Genomic DNA, 18,592 nt, shown 5'->3' on the forward strand with positions numbered 1-18,592 from the left:
AAACATGGTAGGTCTTCCCAACCTGGTAGCAGACTCTGGATCTGTCATCTGAGAACCAGACTTGCAAATTGTGGAGAGGATTACTACCAGAAGGTTGGATACCAGAAGTAGTAGATTTGGCTACAGAAACTCATGAAACCAAACCTCCTAAGACATAGAAAGGCTGTACCCACTCTGATGAAACCACAGATCCATTAAAAATTGATGTTATTTTGTAACTTTAATAAAAGTTTTCATTAAAAATTTTCATTAAAAAATCTTTCAAAGGCAGTGGCTGTTTGTGCCTATCTATCATATTTAATTAAATTGTCAAGAAGATCTAGGATGAGGTGAAGCCCAGGGAAATGCAATTAAGTCTAGGGCAAATAAAAGGGAGTCTTTGGAACTCATTGCTCCAAAAGAGTACTGGCAGGAAATTCAAATGGATTAAAATTTATTTGTGAATAGTAAGTGTTGGTTAGTGAAAAAATATATAGGACTTAGAGCCCAAAGACATTGGTTTAAATAACATTTACTATCCATGTGATCATGTTTGGACCAGACCTGTTATTTCATTAGTACAGGGATTCTTCATGAGTGGACTCCCTCTACCAATAAAGGTCAGCACTAGCTCTGCAAGTTGTTTTGGAGAATTACCTAAGGGCCCTGAGAGATTGAAATGATTTATTTAGGGTCATACTGGTATCATCCCAACTTCAAAACTGGCTCACTATACCCTCCTCTAAGCTGCTTCTCCTTTACTGTTATTCAGGTTTGGATAAACTTCTGAAGGGCAGAACTATTCCATGACTATTAAGTGAAGCTAGGATTACATCTAATCCTTAAACTTGAGAAACTCAGAGAATAACCATGCCCTGATTTATCAACTCCCTTGAAACTTTTGATGGCAAGAGAACCCTAGGGAGAGTAACCAATAACTCAATTCAATCTCTATAATATTCTCCATGTTGCAAACCAGGTGTCAAACACAAGATCTGTGGACACACTCCTAGGTGCAGCTCCAACCAGAATAAAATACAACTGGGAAATAACTGACAAAATAAAAAAATGCAATAAAGCAGATATGATGTTACATCTTAAAAATAAAGCCAAGGATCCTTATGTGTGGATAAGTAGTCCCTTGGTTCTATTTGAGTTTGACTTCACTGTTCCAAACCAGGGAATTTCTCACTGTATACATCAAGCTACTGCTGTAGGGAGAGAGACAGTGATTCCCAATATGCTATGTCCAGATGGAGAATGGATCAATCGATAAATATTAAGTTCTAGCTTTGTGCTAAACACTAGGCTTCCAAAATAAGATCTGAACAGTCTGCCATAAAGGGCTTATATTCTGGTGGAGGAGACAGTATATAAATAGGCATATTCATGATACATTATAAATAAATGAGGGCCAGGGTGCAGCATGTCTATAATACTGTGGTATCAAACACTGATATAACTGATAGGTCCTGTTACCTGATGTATTGGAATGACGAGGAAAGCACCCCCTCCAGCACATTCTGTCACGACAGCGATGAAGTGGGGGTTAACAGCACAGAAGTGGTTGTCATGGACGCTCCTGGTGATGGGAACACAGTCATAACAGTTCTCTTTGCTGGCGGCTTTTCCAAAGACATGGCGGAACTTTGAACTTCGATACTGAGGATGCCATGACATCTGCCAAAGGAAAGAAGATCAAATGAAAATCTCTCTCTCTTTTTTTAAATGAAGTGGTGCAGATAGATGGAGAAATTTTATTTAAAATAACTGCAGATATAAAATATTTGAGAGCCTATCTGTCAAGACAAACCCAGGAACTATATGAATACAGTTACAAAACACTTTTCAAAAAATAAAGGCAGATCTACGTGATTGGAGAAATAGTAATTACTTATGGATTGGTTGAGCCAGTATAATACAAATGGCAATTCTATCTAAAATAATTTACTTATTTAGTTCTGCATTGATCAAACTGCCAAAGAATTATAGTTAGAAAAAATAATGACAAAATTCATTGGGAAGATCAAAAGATCCAAGAATATCCAGGGAAACAATGGAAAACATGTGAAGGAAGGTGGCCTAGTCATAGTAATCTAGTGTTTGATAAATGCAGAGATTCAACCTTTTGGAACTCAACAACTGTCAAAAATTGATGAGAAAACTGGAAAGCAAGTTGACAGAAAATAGATGTAGATCAGCATTCTCATATTATACATATATACCAAGATAAGGTCAAAATGGCTAAATGATTTAGACATGAAGGATGATATAATAAGCAAATTAGGTGAGCATGGAATATTTTACCTGTCAGATCTATAGATAAGTGAAGAATTTATGACCAAACAAGAGATAGAGAGCATCAAAGAAAATAAAAGGATAATTTTGATTACATCATATTAAAAATTATGCATAAAACCCCCAATTTAGTCAAGATCAAAAGGAAAACATATTTACAGCATGCTTCTCTGAACGAGAAGCTCATATAGAGAAATGAGTCAAATTTTGACTCAGGAATATCACTACTATGGTAATTGTCTGTGCCCCCAAAGAGATCAAAGAAAAAGGAAAAGGAACTATGTTTATAGAATGTTTATAGAAGTTATTTTAGAAAAATTGAGAGGATGCCATCCACTGAGGAATGACCAAACAAGTTGTTGTATAAGATTATGATGGAATACTAATAATAAGCAGGATGCTTTCAGAAAAACCTAGAAAGATCATGAACTGATGCAAAGTGAACAGAACCAGATCAAAGCATATTTTTTTAACTTTATTTGTCTTGTTGGTTTTTTTTTGTGTTGGTCTGCATTTTCTTTTCAACATGGCTAATATGGAAATATATTTTACATGATTGCACACGTATAATCTATATCAAGCTTGATGGACTTGGAGTAAAAATCTAGGTTCAAATCTCCCTTCTAACAATTAACTGCTATGTGACCTTGGACAAAAAACTCAATTTCTTTGATCTTCAGTTTCTTTAATTGTCAAATTGGTAATAATAATTGTCGCTCCTATTTCTCAGGGTTGTTGGGAGGTTCAAATGTGATAATGTTTTTAAAGTACTTCATCAACTTTAATTCCTTCAAATAAACTATATTAATAAAAATTATAACTAATAACAATAAAATTGTTTGCATTTGCTCATTTTTCTTCAACTACAGACAACTAAATATTTGAATAGGAGAAGACAGAGGGGAAATTGATTATTTTTACTTGAACAATAAATCAACACTGAAAGGAGGGAGCAAATCCAAGAGACATTTTCAAAAGGATGGTAAAAGGATGGAGAAAAGTTAAAAAATGATTTAAAGCTTTTAGTCTGAGAAAAAGGAAAATGGTGGCCCAAGAGGTAGAAATGGGTGGGGGAACCAATCTCATGGGTGTTTATTTGTATTTGCAGGACTTGCAAGTAACTGAATAGTAGAATAAAAGGCTTAAATAGTTACAGCTCATTTATTTCTCTTCTCTCCTTGTTGCCTGGCAGGCAAACCACACACAGGTGCTTTTAAGAAAGGTTCTGGACAATGACCAGAGAAAGCATTCATGGCATAGAATTATTCTCTGTAAGCATTCCTTATAACCTAGTCAGCAAAGCAATATTTCTATAGACCATTTACTGGCATTATAGAAATAGCTTTTCTCTATAGAAATTTCTAATGTAGAGATGCTTTTATAATGGTATTTTTACCTGTAACAGAAATAACTGCCATCAATAAGAATATGCGAGATTTAACATTTGGTCCTGATCCTGTCCTTGAATGGAGGCCAAAGCTCTCTGCTGACATTATCTCATGTGTATTCAATACCTCCTTGGCCAGATAAGTAGTGATTCTTATTTAACTCTGTAGGATATGATATTGGTGTTTTATTAGTAAGTGATAGTTTGTGGACTATATTCCCCTATGACAAGGCATTTCCTTTATGTAACTGAGATTTTTGTTGAGGAAAATGTACATTCACTTTTTTTGGGTGTGACTACCACTCAACTTCCTCTTAAAAATGCCATCCAATAAAAGTTTTGTTAAGCTTAATCAAAGATTAGAATGCAGCATAGACAGTGGAAAGGCTAGAGTGCATCATGGTTTTGAAATGTTCTTTCTTTTTAAAAAATGCTCTGAGCAGCAGCATACTGACCCTAGGTTTAAACAAATTCAGGATCAATTTTGGCATATCATCTTCTCTGATATTTATACCTCTCTCCATCATATTGCTTCAATTCAAGCAACCTATTAATCTATTAAATCTATTAAACTCTATGTACTGGGGAATATGATAAGTACTGGTAATACAAAAATAAAATAATTCCTTTCTCTGAAGACCTTATATTCCCCTCCACTTAGTTTCATTTCTGAGACCAGCAGGATATCCAATAACCAGTACTATTCCAGTGTTGCTGCCTTGTAGCTGAAGTGAATGGAATGTATGTGGCTTCAAAGGGGTTAGCTGCCACAGTTTCTACTCTGCCACCCTGAGCTTAACACCCCACATGCTCAAACAGGTCTGCTTCCAGTGAGTTGCTTTGGGTTACACCTATTTTCCCATGCCTTTGATGGAATCCTTTGCTTCACTAATACCAACTGATCCTGAGTATGAGTTTGGCTATTATAGGCAAATGTAAGAAATAATTCTTGCACTGGCTTCTCAATATGCTTTAAACTACAACAGGGAGGTAAGCCAATTCTTATTTTATTTCCATTATGAGCCAACTCCCCAAATACTACACATGCCCAACACCTTCCAGATTTTCAGAATAAATGGTTTCAGAGGTCTAAAAGCAAAATTTTCTTTTTTTTTAAACACTAGGAAAACAAAATTCAAGTAATTTTATATTGTGAAAAAATAAAAACTAACTGTATGCTATTCAATAGTTGTGCAACCTATTATTTAATGGAAATGATGAACTAAACCACATTTAAATCCAGGAGTATCTCAGCTCTTTAACCTAAAGGTAGTCAAGTTTTCAAGGTAGTTGAAAGGTTACCATTAAAGAGTACATTGCAATAATGAAATGCTTTTGGATCTTTAAGGTTTATATACCCAGAGTCATTCAATGTATATAACTCTCTGCATGTTTCAAATGAAAACATCATTAATTTCTCTAAAATTGCTTACTTATTTAAATTATACCCATGTGTCTATATATACTAATATATCATGTATAATATGAAAACATATTACATATGACATATTGCTTGTCTAAATATATATTGTATATAATAATAAAATGCTAAAAAAATTTTAAAAAGTTTAAAAACAAAATTGGATTCAATATTTATTAAATACCTCTCATGAGGAAATCATTGTTGCTTTCAACAAAAGTCAAGCCCTTTGATCTGCATTGAACTAAGATCTGCTCTTTAAGAACAATTCCTATGCAATTTTGTTTCATGGTTGTCTGGATAAAGACAAGGATGCTGATAGGTGAAAAAACATTTTTGGATGAGTGGAGCAACTGACAGATTCATCTCCCTTCTGTGGTTATGCTTGACTTTCTTTCAGAATGGGCAACTATCATTCAAGTAGATGTTATTTTTTCTGTAACCTTGACAACATTTTCAGATTAAGGGGTTAAATCATGTTTACAAAGCAATGGGTTGGTTTGGGGTTGACTTTGCCTTAATACTCTCAGAAATGCATGATTATCTTTTGGAGAGCTTGTGTGGTAACTGTCTGGACAAGTAATTAGGTTGTCTGAGCCAAATAACTGGAACACTCAAAAGGTAGTGCTGTGGCAAGCTCCACTCAGAGCTCACAGGCAATACACCTATTTGTACTTTTACCAGAAACATGACCTCATTCATTTCCGTTAAGTTTTCCCCCATTGACCACATGGGAAGTGAATGGTGTAGCAAAATTGCTAGACCTTGTTATTAGGATAGACCTATGTTTAAATCCCATGAGGTATATGACTATATTCAAGGCATGGGATCATGGAGTCATAGATTTAGAGCTGAGGAACTAGAAATGACTTCAATTTCTTCACTTTAGAGATGAGGCATTGGAAACCTTTTAAAAAAAGTTAAGTGACTTGCCAAGGTCCCACAAATGATATATGATAGAGTTTCAGAGTTAGGCTTCAAGAAATGAGTTCAATTTCTTCATTTTAGAAATGAGGCATTGGTAACCTTTTAAAAAAAGGTAAGTGACTTGCCCAAGGTCCCATAAATGATATATAACAAAGTCAGAATCAGGATTCAAATCCAAGTCCCCTCTGGCTCTAAAGCAGGGATCTTAACTTAGTATCTCTGCTCCCCAGACCCCACCTTTTACAATATTCTATATATTAAAAATATGTGGAATTACAAAGGAGAATTTTTCTCCTTTGTAATTCCACATATTTTTAAGCATTTATCAGCATTATTCTAAGAACAGAGCTCATAGGCTTCAAACTGTTAAAGTTCATAATCCCACCTTCCCAAAACTTATAAACTCCTGCTTAAAAGATAGCATTCTTTTCACCATACAATGAGGATTGTTAACTCAACCTCTTTGAGTCTCAGTTTATTCATCTGTAAAATAAGTCTAATGAAACCTTTTGAGACTCAAATAAGTCAATGTTTATAAAATGTTTTGTAAATCTTATGGTGTTTACAAAATATCAGCTATTATTATTTTATAACAACAATCAGGAGAGCCACAATTGTAACTATGAGTGACCTTCATAAAATTCATTCATAAATTATTGTCATGCACTAAAGCCACAATTTAATATAACATTATTGAGGTTCCTTTGAGTTCTCAAAGATAATTCCAGTGGAATTTAAATTCACACTGCTCACATTAAGCTGGAAAGACTTTGGTTATGAGACTGCTGTGGACCAACACAGTTAAATGTGAAGAGGTCCATTTGACTCATTTGGTGTGGGAGCATGTTATATTGAAAAATACAAGTTTTCTGCAAGTTTTATTTGTTATTTTGTTATTTTTAAACTCATTTATTGGGTAGTTAGGGAGGAATTAACATAAACTGCAACTATAGTTGCTCCTTTGTGAAATTAGTATCTTGGTCCAAATTTGACACAAAATATTCATTGCTGGGATGAAAGGGAAAAAACATTCAGCACCAAAAGAGTTAATTCCCACTAGCAGGGTGACTGCAGAAACTCATGGAGACCTTCAATTAAAACGTGAAGGAGTTGAAGAGAGCATTCACTCTTGTAAAATCGTGGAACATTTTTTATGTGTTAAAAGAACAAAGACTTTGCAAAAAAGTACTATAGGTATGTCCTCATCATGCAGGCTAGCCCATTTTAGTTCCAACCAGATGATATCATGTGGCACTGAGCCAAATACATTGAGCCAATGAGCCAGGCCACCGCACACATTCTCTTATGCTTTGCATCATCAGGGATGGACTGCAGTTACGAATTCTATTCACAACAGTCATCAGTTGGCTCAAAAGAAATGTGACATGTGCAAATTTAGAGACATCTCCATTCCAAATCACTAACCTATGATCAGCCACAGTTGTCATTTTGGTCCTCTTTAATCATGAGGGACAACCACTATCCTCAGACAAATTTCTGACCAAAGAGGGAAGTCTGGAGCAGAGTCTAAATAGGATCATAGAGGGATTAGGGAACAGAGTACACAAATCCCTAGGTCCAAGGAACCAGCAAGATTTGGCCTCAGTGCCTTAGCCTTAGAAGCAGGAATTATTATTATTTTCAAATATTTGAAAGAGTGAAAGGTGGAAAAAGATCAGATTTTTTTTTCTTGCCTTCCCAGAAGCAGAATTTAAACTGGGTAGCAGTGAATGGGCTACTTTGTCTAGTAGCCCCATTACTGGGGATCTTCAAGTGGAAGCTGAATGATAACTTGTTAAGGATAGTGTTTTTGTGTGTAGAGTCATTTTCATTTTCTGTACATATTGAGTTTTTGTGGGTTGAGTGATTGGTTTCTAATCAGCACTGGATTATAAACGCCTAGGAGTTATTTTGTAACTCAGAAACTCAGATTCTGTGACCTTACCACTCCACATTTCTTTTTATCACTGTTGCTTACTGCAGAGGCTAATCAGGGGCTCCTCATAAGAGCCTCAGATATCAACATCACATATTATAGGTCAAATATCTATATATATCATAATATCTATTTCTATATCCATATCTGCATCTGTCTACTTCTACAGTTACTCTACATCTATATCTACTTCTGCATCTCATTTATATGTATACACACACACACGTGTGTGTGTGTGTGTGTGTGTGTGTGTGTGTGTGTGTATTCAGAAATACATACATATACATTGTCTCTTCCATTAAAGTACAAACCCTGTGGGGGGTAAGGATTATCTCACTTTTGTCCTTGTTCTTTACTTTCACTTCGGTCCTGTACCATCGACAGAGTCCAGCTAATACTTAATAAATAGTTATTAGTTCATTGATTGCTACATCTTGGTTAGCTTTAGGTCAACTTCCTCAGTGTACACTTATGGAAATAAAGTTGACAGAGTAACTTTGGCAATTTAGATCATCTGAAGGACTTAGTCAAAATAATTCTAGTGGCAGCAGCCCAATGTTGCAGAAAGAACCTTGATCTGAGAGAGCTTAAATTATTGCATCGACCCCCTAGCTAGGTCTTCTATGTTCTACTCTTCCATCCTTTATATGACTGCCAGGCTAATTTTTCTTAAATACTAATTTCAGCATAAAATTATCTTTCACTGGCTCCCCATTTCCTAGGTAGTCGTATCTACCCACCCTTGCTTTCAAAGCCCAAGCCTGGTTTCATTCCTCAAAGCCAACCCTACCTCTCACTCCTCATACTTTCTACTGTAATCAAGACTCTCTCCTTACTGGTCAACAAACACACCAGCTTCTGCGCTATTGTTAAATTTTATGTAGGCAGTTTGAGATGCTAGGAAGAGTCCTCACTTTGGATACTGCAGCCCTGGGTTCAGAGCCTTCCTCTGAGATCTTGGGCAAATAACTTACACTCCTTGCACTTGTTGTAACATCTATAAAATAAAGAGTTGAACTAGATGAACTCTTACCTCCCTTCCTGAGATCTATGATTTCATTCTTCCCACTTGGAATGGCTTCCCTCTTTCCCTTCTCTCTGAATTTCCATATTCCATCTGTCCGTGAAGATCCAAATCAAGTTCTGATCACTCGTGGAACTTTTCTTGGTTGGTCCAGTAGTTACTCATCTCTCTCCTTTTCTGGACTCTGGCAACCCAATTTTGTGTTTAAATATGCCCTATCATGCCATTCAATATTATTTGGGCTTATGTTTTAAGCAATATACTTAGTGTCTAATATAGAGTCATTTTCATTTTCTGTACATATTTAGTATTGTTGCTCTAAATTATGTGTTATTCTTTGTGGTGGAATTATGGGAAGACAAAGATTAGAGTCACATGAAATACACAAACATGAATAAGTTATAACTTGTATCATTGCAAGGAAAATCCAAATAGGTCTTGGAGTCGCAAATACTTGTATTCAAATCCTGCCTGAGAAGGTCTACTAGCTGTGTGATCCTGAGTTAATAATTTGTGCCTCAGTTTCATCATTTGTAAATTTGGGTGGTGGTATTCAATGGTCTCTAAGCTTTCTTCAAGTTCTAAATGTGTGATCTTGTGAGGTCACAGATTCATTTGAGTATTGAGTTTTCTGGAACAAACTAAATAGAATTTAATTATAGCTCAAATAGAAAAGGTGACTCAAAATTTTGACTTGACAGAGCTTCTGATTTCTGTTTTTGCTCATAATGTGGCACTCATGTAACTCTCTTAACACACCTCTCAATTCTTCCAAGTGCTTTGATATAATGGAAAAAGGGGAAAAAAGTATCCAATATTATTTTGTGTGTGTTAGTTTTGTCCCTCCCAAATAGATATGAGAATCATAGAAACTCAAGGTCTCATAGCCACAAAGGATTATAAAATTTCTAATAGTAATAGCTAATATTTATATAAATGCTTTAAGGTTTATAAAATCTTTAAATATGTTATCCTATTTGATCCTCACAACAATCCTGTGGGGTAAATATTCTTACCCTCAATTTACAGATGAGGAACCTGAGACTTGAAACTGTAAGGGAATTTAGAATTCAATTAGTTCAACAATCTCATTTCCCAGATGAAGAAACAAAGATCCTGTTTTCTTGACTCTGAAGCTGACTCTTTACTATACTCCTCCCATCATTATTTATAGCCAGTACACACCCTATAGTACCCATGCTGCCAGTGAATCACAACAGTCTGATGCAGTATCATGAACAGAGTTCCCAAAGGGGCCTCAGTTCCAATCTGAGTTCTACCATTGACTAAATTATAGGCAGGTCAAAACCCCAACTTATGGGGAAAAAAAGTATTTTAAGCTATCTTAAAATTCAGAAGATAGGGGCGGCTAGGTGGCGCAGTGGATAAAGAACCGGCCTTGGAGTCAGGAGTACCTGGGTTCAAATCTGGTCTCAGATACTTAATAATTACCTAGCTGTGTGGCCTTGGGCAAGCCACTTTACCCCATTTGCCTTGCAAAAAAAAAAAAGAAATTCAGAAGATATTCAGAAAACTTGGAAGTTTCTATCAGTGATATGTTTTATGGAACATGGATCATGGTGTCGAGATCATGTTCATGTAAAACAGTCTCTTAGGTGGCAACAGTGTGGTGGAAAAGCATAGAATTTCGAGTGAAATGACTTGGATTCAAATCTACTTTCCTCTGGTAATTTACAGCCTGGACAAGTCACTTAACCTAAGCCTCAGCTTCCTTATCCATAAAATAAGAAGGGCTATACTAGATGGCTTTTGAGATTTATGAATATATGATCTTATGACTAGATAAGGCACTGTGGCAAACCATTCCAGTATCTTTGCCAAGAAAATCCCAAATGGGGTCATGAAAAGTCAGGTATGATTGAATTGACTGAATAACAATAAATATAATAAAATATTCTGAGTAATTTTTTTATGAGTCTTAAGAACAGAAACATTGTGACTGCATTTCAAATAGAGAATAGTAGAACTTTGGTAGATGAATGAATTATTGGGATAGGATCTGAACATGGGATTTCATTGATATGGGGAACTCACAGGGGAGGAAACTTGACATCAAAGCAGGTTTCTCACAATCTATAAACTTAGTTGCCTAGATTACTGAGATCATACTGACATTAAGTGTCATATTTTTGTCTTGAACTGAGTTCTTCTGACTTTGAGATTAATTCTTTATCTACTATACTATTCTGCCTGTCTAACATATGGATACAATGTGATATTATCAGTAAGTCAGTCAATCAACAGCATTAGTTAGTTTCTCATTATATGTCAAGAACCCCACTAAGTGATGAAGATATACAAAAAGATAAAAACAGTCTCTGACCTCAAGGAGTTCATTTCCAATGGGGTGGATAACATATAAAAAACCTCATGTACATACATATATACATACATACAAAATATATGGAATGTTTATTATGTGGTCAAAATTGAGAAATATGATTTCAGAGAAACATGGAAAGATTTGTAAGTAGATCCAGAAGAGCAATCTATACAATGACCCCTATAAAGTAAATGAATTGAAAAGAAAAAGGAAATTGAGCTCTAAGTAGTTACCATTTTTGGTCCCAGAATATGGATAACAAAATATAGCTTTAGTCTCAGGATAGAGAAGTGGGGATTACAAATGTTGATGGACATTTATCAATTATTTTTGCTGTTTTCTGTTATAAGAGAAGGTTCAGTTCTGGAAGAAAACAGGACAAGGAGCAGAATATTCTGAAATTATTGTGAACTAAAAACAAAATGCATGAATGCCATTCAAAAATTAATAACATGAAGGTGTCATCAGATGATCACTAAGGTTTCTTCTAGCTTCTATTGTTCCCTCCTGCTTCCATGCATTCGGTCAGTCAATAAACATTTACTATTATTTTCTAGACTCTGTCTTAAGTGCTAAAATACAAAGAACGGCAGTAGATAGTCCTTACTCTCTAAGAGCTCACAGCATGAAACAGCTATCTTCAAACAATTTATAAAGAGGATAAATTGGAAATAATCAACAGAAGGAAGTCACCAGTATTACTGGGTAAAAGTTTCCTAAAGAATAGGGGATTTAGTTGAGATGTGAAGGAAGCCAGGAGGGGACTATGTCAAGGTGATTGACTTGAAAGACAATGTCCACAATTGAGAGATAAGAGTGGAACTGAAAGGAGGTCAGTATAATGGAATAAATGGGTAAGCTATAAGAAGACTGGAAAGGTGGCTGGGGGGAGAGGAGGTCATTAAAAATACTCCAAATAAAGGATATTATATTTGATCCTGGAGATGAAAGGGAGTCACTGAAATTTATTAAATGAAGTGGGAGATGGTGTGGTCAGATCTGCCTTTTTTAGGCAGATCATTTTGACAGCTGAGTGGACAGTGGACTTATGTGGGAAGAGATTTTTCTCAGGGAGATTAACTAGAAGGATGCTCTTGCAATAATAATTCAGGTTTGAGATGATGAGAGCCAGTACCAAGGTGATAAAAGAAGGGAAATGGGGCCTGAACTGAGTTCTTCTGATAATTCTTCTGGATATCACATTGCATCCATATGTTGACCTTTTACAAAGGTAAAATTAACAGATTATATATAAGGAATGAGAAAGGGGAGTTAAGGAACCTCATTTACTTACACTTTGAACATCAGTTACTAAAAACTTACTAAAAAGAAGATGGTATCTTCAAAAGTAATAGGGAAGGTTTTTGGGAGAAAGATAATTAACTCAGTTTTGAACCTTCAGTTCTAGATGTCCAAAAGACAGTTGAGAGATGAGAGTGGAGGTCAGCAGAGAGGTAAAAACTGGATAAGTAAACCTGAGAATCATACACATAAGTAATTGAATCCATGATGGTTTTTGAGATCACCAAGTGAAATAGTATAGAGAGAAGAGAAAAGGGCTCAGGGCAGAGCTCTGTGAGACATCTAGCATGACCTAAATGAAGAATCAACAATGGAGCTGTAAGATAGGTAGGATAAATACAACAAAATATTGTCCTCAAAAAATAGAGGGAAGAGAGTATTAAGGAGAAGAGGGTGATCAACAGTGTCATACTTTTTTTTTTTTAGATTTTTGTAAGGCAAATGGGGTTAAGTGGCTTGCCCAAGGCCACACAGCTAGGCAATTAGTAAGTGTCTGAGGCTGGATTTGAACCCAGGCACTCCTGACTCCAGGGCCGGTGCTCCATCCACTGCACCACCCAGCCGCCCCAACAGTGTCATACTTCTAACAGAGAGTTCAGGAAGGATGAGATTTGAGAAAAGGTCTTTGGATTTGGAAATTAAGAGATCATTTTTAATTTTGGAGAGATATAAATTTCAGTTGAATGATAAAATTGGAAGCTAGACCTTAGAGGTTACAAAGACAGTAAGAGGAAAAGAAGTAGAAACACATTATAAATAGTCTTCTCAAGGAGTTTAGTCACAAAAAGAAGAGATATGGGATAAAGTTAGTAGCAATGAATGGATGAAATGAAGGGTTTTTTTTGAGGATGGGGGACACATGGACATGATTGTTGAAATTTTTTCTTTTTTTTTAAAGAAGTTGTTAATACCATTGTGGGCCTGGGATTAGACAAAATCATCCTTCTCTTAACTTAACCCCAAACTATCAGAGCAATCTTTCTGAAGGCATCATTGATAAATGAGATGGAACAAAGAGCTGTTCCTCTATAGGTGAGTAATCAAAAATACGAACAATTTTCAAAAGAATTGAAAACTAAGTAAGCATTTGAAAACATGTCTCAAATAATTAATAGAATAATACAAATGAGAACAAATCTGAGATTTTATCTTAAACCTTGTAAACTGAGGAAGACTTCAAAAAATGGCAACTCTCAATTTTGGAGGGACTGCAGGAAGACAGACTTTCATAGAATATTGAGCCAATATAAGCAAGAGGGTTACAAATTAATATTTAGTTCGTAAAGATATGGTCATCAAATACAAGGCAAGGATACATACTGGCAGTTTATTTTTTGACTATTCAATTTACTGGTTCAGCTGAACATCACCAACAACTTTTTTCCATGGAAACAAAACTTGAAAAGTGGCCCATATGGTCAACATGAATCACAAAATCTTTCTAGTCTAAGATAACAGAACGTTACCTGCATGGTGGTTCTTTATAGAATCAGGGGGATGCTAGGGATCACATCTCCAATGCAAAGCATAAAACAATACCTTTATACTCTAGTTGCCCTACAAAGCAGCAAATCTGATGGTTTGTAATCTTTTTTGCTCCACAATCTAGGGATTCTTGCCTACACTACAGCCTTAAAATTTCCACCTTGAAATCTTATTGGCTTCCCAGTACCTCTCCTCTCCCTCACAATGGAGATAAGCCTGGCCATAATCTACCACATATAGGTATACTGGTAGAGCTGCCAATTGGACCATTAGTTTTGTAAAATTAAGAAAAGTAACTAAACTGTTCAGTCCTTGAATCTAGAACTAATCTTTTTCCTATACTCTTTTTGGATTTTGCTTTACTTGAACTTTTCTACTTGGGATATTGGTATTTAAAATTCAACATGTCCCAAATAGCAATCATTAAACCTTCCCCTCCACAAATTCAATAACTCAAAAATTTCCCTTTGTTTTTCTTTTTTCTTTTCCCTTTCTTTCTTCTTTCTACCTCCCATTCTCCTTCCCTCCCTTCTGTCTTTCTTTCTTTCTTTCTTTCTTTCTTTCTTTCTTTCTTCACTCCTTCCTTTTCTTTTTTTTCTTTCTCTGTCCACCATGATCCCAATCACCCAAGTCATCCTTGATTCTATCCTCCCCTTCTTGCCTTTTTTGGTCTTGTGGATTCTATCAAGACAACATCTTTTATGTCAGTTATATTCTTTTCACATTTTTGGCCACCATCCTCATGACTTCTTACCTGCGGTAATATCATAATTTGCTAATTTAGTTTCCTATTTTTAATCTCTACCCTCTCCAGTCAATTATCCACAGAACTGCCAAAACAGATTTCTGAACCTGTCACTCCCTGCTCAAAAAATGGTTCCCTAATGTCTTTCTCTAATAAAATAAAAACTCTCCAGATTGACATTTAAGGTCCTCTATAAACTGACTAATCTAACTTTCCTTTTTGTGTAGCAATCTCCCTCACTCTGCATTCTACCCAACCTGGGTTACTAGACATTCCTACCCCTCTGCAGTTGTCAAAAATTTCTCTTTCTCCTTAGATCTGTCCCTCTGAAAACTTTGCTGCCACCTCCTCCATAAAGCCTTTCCCTGATTCTCTCAGGTAGTTGCATTTTCTCCTACCTCATTATTTTGTATTTATTTATTTGTTTATGTTGTATCTCTCTAATTGATACTAAGCTCCTTAAAGGGAGGAATTTTGTCATTTGGTTCTTTATTTCCCTGGTATCTACCATAGTAGGCTGAACTAGTAGGTCCTTAATAAATGCTCATTGAGTTTAAGTTTGATAAGTACTGCACAAATAAAAAAAGATGAACAATATCCATAACTTACAATTATGAAGTACTTTAAGTTTATGTAAGGATATATGTAATATAATAATATAATATGGTTTCTTCATGGTAAGGTAGTAGTTTGGCTACCATTTTACATATGAGAATAGTGAGGTTTAGGGAGAGAAAAGGAAAACATGCATAAAAGTACTTCTCATTCTAAGTAAACTGAATATATAGAATTTGAAAATTAAGGAGTTTATAAACTAGAAAATGGATTCATTTCCCCTTAAGTTGGAATTTATAGTGTATTAGATAGTGGGAACTAATAGCTAACTAGATAAGCCCTACAAGGTAACATTGATAAGATTTAAATCTGCTTCTATGCTCTCCTTAAGTATTATATAAAAGAGGAACTTGAATATAATGCTTTGGGAGGTACAAATGTAGGATTCAGGGATATGGAGACATGGAAGACAGTTCATGACTATTCTAAAAATGATGCAAGAAAAATCCATATTTCTGTCTAAATTCCTCTGATTAAGGATTAATGGATAATTTAGCTGACACAAAGAGGAGAAGTAATCCTGGAGAGACCTGGTAAAGTGCTACAAAAGAAAAGGGATGGCTCACTAGAGAGGTTTGGAGGTTGGTGTGAGTTTTAAATTTCTGTCCCTTCACTATCTATATACTTCCCTGTCTCTGCAGGACAGGGAGGAGAAGGTCTAGCATATAGTATATGTACCTAGATCCATGGTTCTCTTCCCCAAGGAGCATTACCTGGGATTGCAAACTCTCCTGGGTCAGTTCTCTGTTTTTATCCTGAATTTGCTAACTCTGATGATTTCAACTGTCATTGCAATAAGAGTTTACTTTTGTGGAATGGTAACAGAGTGAGAGAGAAATGAACTAATTAAGTGTAAGAATCCTGTGCAAGAACTCAGAGCTTTTATTTCTTCTCTTTACATTTTGGGTTCCCTTGTCTCTCATCTATACTACTTTCTCTTTCCACTTGATAGAGCTGTAGCTCATTTCTTCCTTCTGGGAAATGGGAGAGTTCAGGATAGCAATGATCAGATAAGTTCAGTGAAGAGATGAACAGATAAGCCATTTAAACAATGGCAGAGTTGAAAAAGCACACAAATTTCAGGAAATGAGCAAGGAGTCCTTGGAGAAATTGTTCCCTGATAAACGACAGAGAGGTTATCTTCTAAGAGGTAACCTATTAGACTTCATTGTCTTTCTCACAGAAACCCAGGATTCTGATTCTGAATTCATGATTTCAGAATTCTCTCTGAAATTGAGTTCTATTTCTTTATATGGCATTGGGAGATACAATTTTCAGAAGTCAATTCATATACTTTCCAGACAGGAAGAGTTCACAATTGTATCCCCATCTCTCATCATTCCTTCTCTCTTCAGTGACTATAATCTTTATTGAAACACAATTCTTTCACCAGGAACAAGGCAATAGACAATCAACTCTGCTGCTCCCCATATAATCCTATATAAGTTATTAAACCAGTCTTCTTTCCCCCCCCCAACACACTTCCAGACATCTCATTCAATGGGAAATTCCAGATCTAGCTGGAGTTCCATTTTACCTCTTCTCAAAGCTTTTCAAAACTTCTTAAAGGAAAACAAATAAATCACTTCCAAATTTGCTTACAAGACATTTCTCTCTTTATAAAAATAATTTTTCTTTTTCTGCAATAATTGTTATTAAAGATTGAGATTCATATGGGATCTTAGAAATCATCTTGTCCCTCAATCCTTCCTTCCACTATTTTAAAGAACTGAAAATTAGAACTAGAAAAGTTGAATGACTTGCCAAAGGTCATAGATAATACATAGATAATAAAGAACTGCTATTACTACAATGTAGATTTTCTGTTTCAAAATCCAGGGTGCTTTCTAAAATATTATATTTTCAAGACATGTTAACTCATTTTCACTTCTAACAAATGCCTTTTAATTCACTGTAGGTCTATGTACCTCTGGATGGCTTTGTGCTTTTTTGCTCTCTCCTCTTAGATACCTCCTGTACAGAACACTAGAGTCAATCTCCTTCTTTCCCTTCCCAGAGGTTTCCTCACTCCAAATGCTAGTCTTAACAGATAATTTAAGCTTATTAAATTAAAAGTCAATTACCTAAGGGGATAGAGGTTCACTCACCATTTTCTCTGTCCTCCCTCTCTTTATCCTGGATGAAAATATGGAGTTTTACATGAGAACATTTCCATCACTTTACTCAAAATATGATCATTGCTTTCACTGTCTTGATTTTGCCTTCTAAATGTTCTTAGTATGACTAATATGCTTGCATAAAAGTTAACAAAGTCAGCCTTGGCATTGATGAACATTCAAAACCCTGGCAGTCACATATCTCAGAAATCTCAGACAATTAGAGAAAGTAAAGATAGTCTAACTTTTTCCCCCTACATCCACCCACCACCACTTTGGGTTCTTGTGGCTTACCGTCTTTTTAGTTCTTGGGGAAAGATGAAAATTTGGTCCCTTGGATTCCTGCCTCTTGGCCATCTCTCAAATGCAGGGAAAATAACACAGTCTGAGCTTAAGAGGAATCAACTTAGCACCATGCATCTTCCTCTTCTAGCCCAGCCCAGTCTGTGTGTGGGTGTGTTGCAACAATGAAATTTGAACCTGAAACCCTGTCTGTCAGTGTGGGTGTGTCAATGTGGGCCCTAAGTCCTGGCCTGTTTACCTGTGACCTTGGGGGAATCTGTTGCCTGTACCTTGTTTAACTAACCTGCCTCACCACAGTTGCCAAGCCTCCTATCTGATGCCCAAGGCTGCTGCCAGCATAGATTACTGCAGAGATTGGTCTCAGTCTTGCTCAATTCTGATTTCCCTTCTGGGAGATCTCTTCTGCCCTCTCCTTTATCCTTTCTTAAATAGACTTGGAAAAGAATCTCCTTCAGAAACCCCCAGGTCCACAGGGCCCAGGCACAGGGAGTGTTTTGGCAAGAGATATAATCAAGCTTGAGCCTGCATAGGGCCTGTGAAAGAATGAATTCTCCAAAAAGCTGCACCTTCCCTGGTTTCAAGAAATTGTCTTGGCTTTGTTTGAAATTACTTTTTCATCTGATCTATTTATATCTAGTATGTGTGTCTGTATGGATACATGTATATCTTTCTCTATGTCTGTTTTTTCTGTTTCTCTGTGTATGTGTCTG

General features: G+C 35.9%; 1 protein-coding gene and 1 long non-coding RNA gene across 5 annotated transcripts in view; one reads left to right on the top strand and one right to left on the bottom strand.

Annotated features, from left to right (window-relative positions):
* Window positions 1–18,592, top strand: part of LOC141495453 (uncharacterized) — a 125,518-nt gene that overhangs the window by 106,519 nt on the left and 407 nt on the right. The window lies entirely within an intron of this gene.
* Window positions 1–18,592, bottom strand: part of CORO2A (coronin 2A) — a 176,182-nt gene that overhangs the window by 52,862 nt on the left and 104,728 nt on the right. The window contains exons 1-3 of one of the 4 annotated variants that reach the window (XM_074196771.1): window positions 17,874–18,578; window positions 8,981–9,155; window positions 1,459–1,659 (exon numbers count right to left, since the gene is read on the bottom strand). In XM_074196771.1, coding sequence (XP_074052872.1) covers window positions 1,459–1,659 — 201 coding nt within the window. In that variant the 5' untranslated portion in view covers window positions 8,981–9,155; window positions 17,874–18,578. The other 3 variants (XM_074196768.1, XM_074196770.1, XM_074196769.1) reach the window with 3 other exon arrangements.

The sequence above is a fragment of the Macrotis lagotis genome, chromosome 8 (assembly GCF_037893015.1).
Source record: "Macrotis lagotis isolate mMagLag1 chromosome 8, bilby.v1.9.chrom.fasta, whole genome shotgun sequence".
Taxonomy (NCBI): domain Eukaryota; kingdom Metazoa; phylum Chordata; class Mammalia; order Peramelemorphia; family Peramelidae; genus Macrotis; species Macrotis lagotis.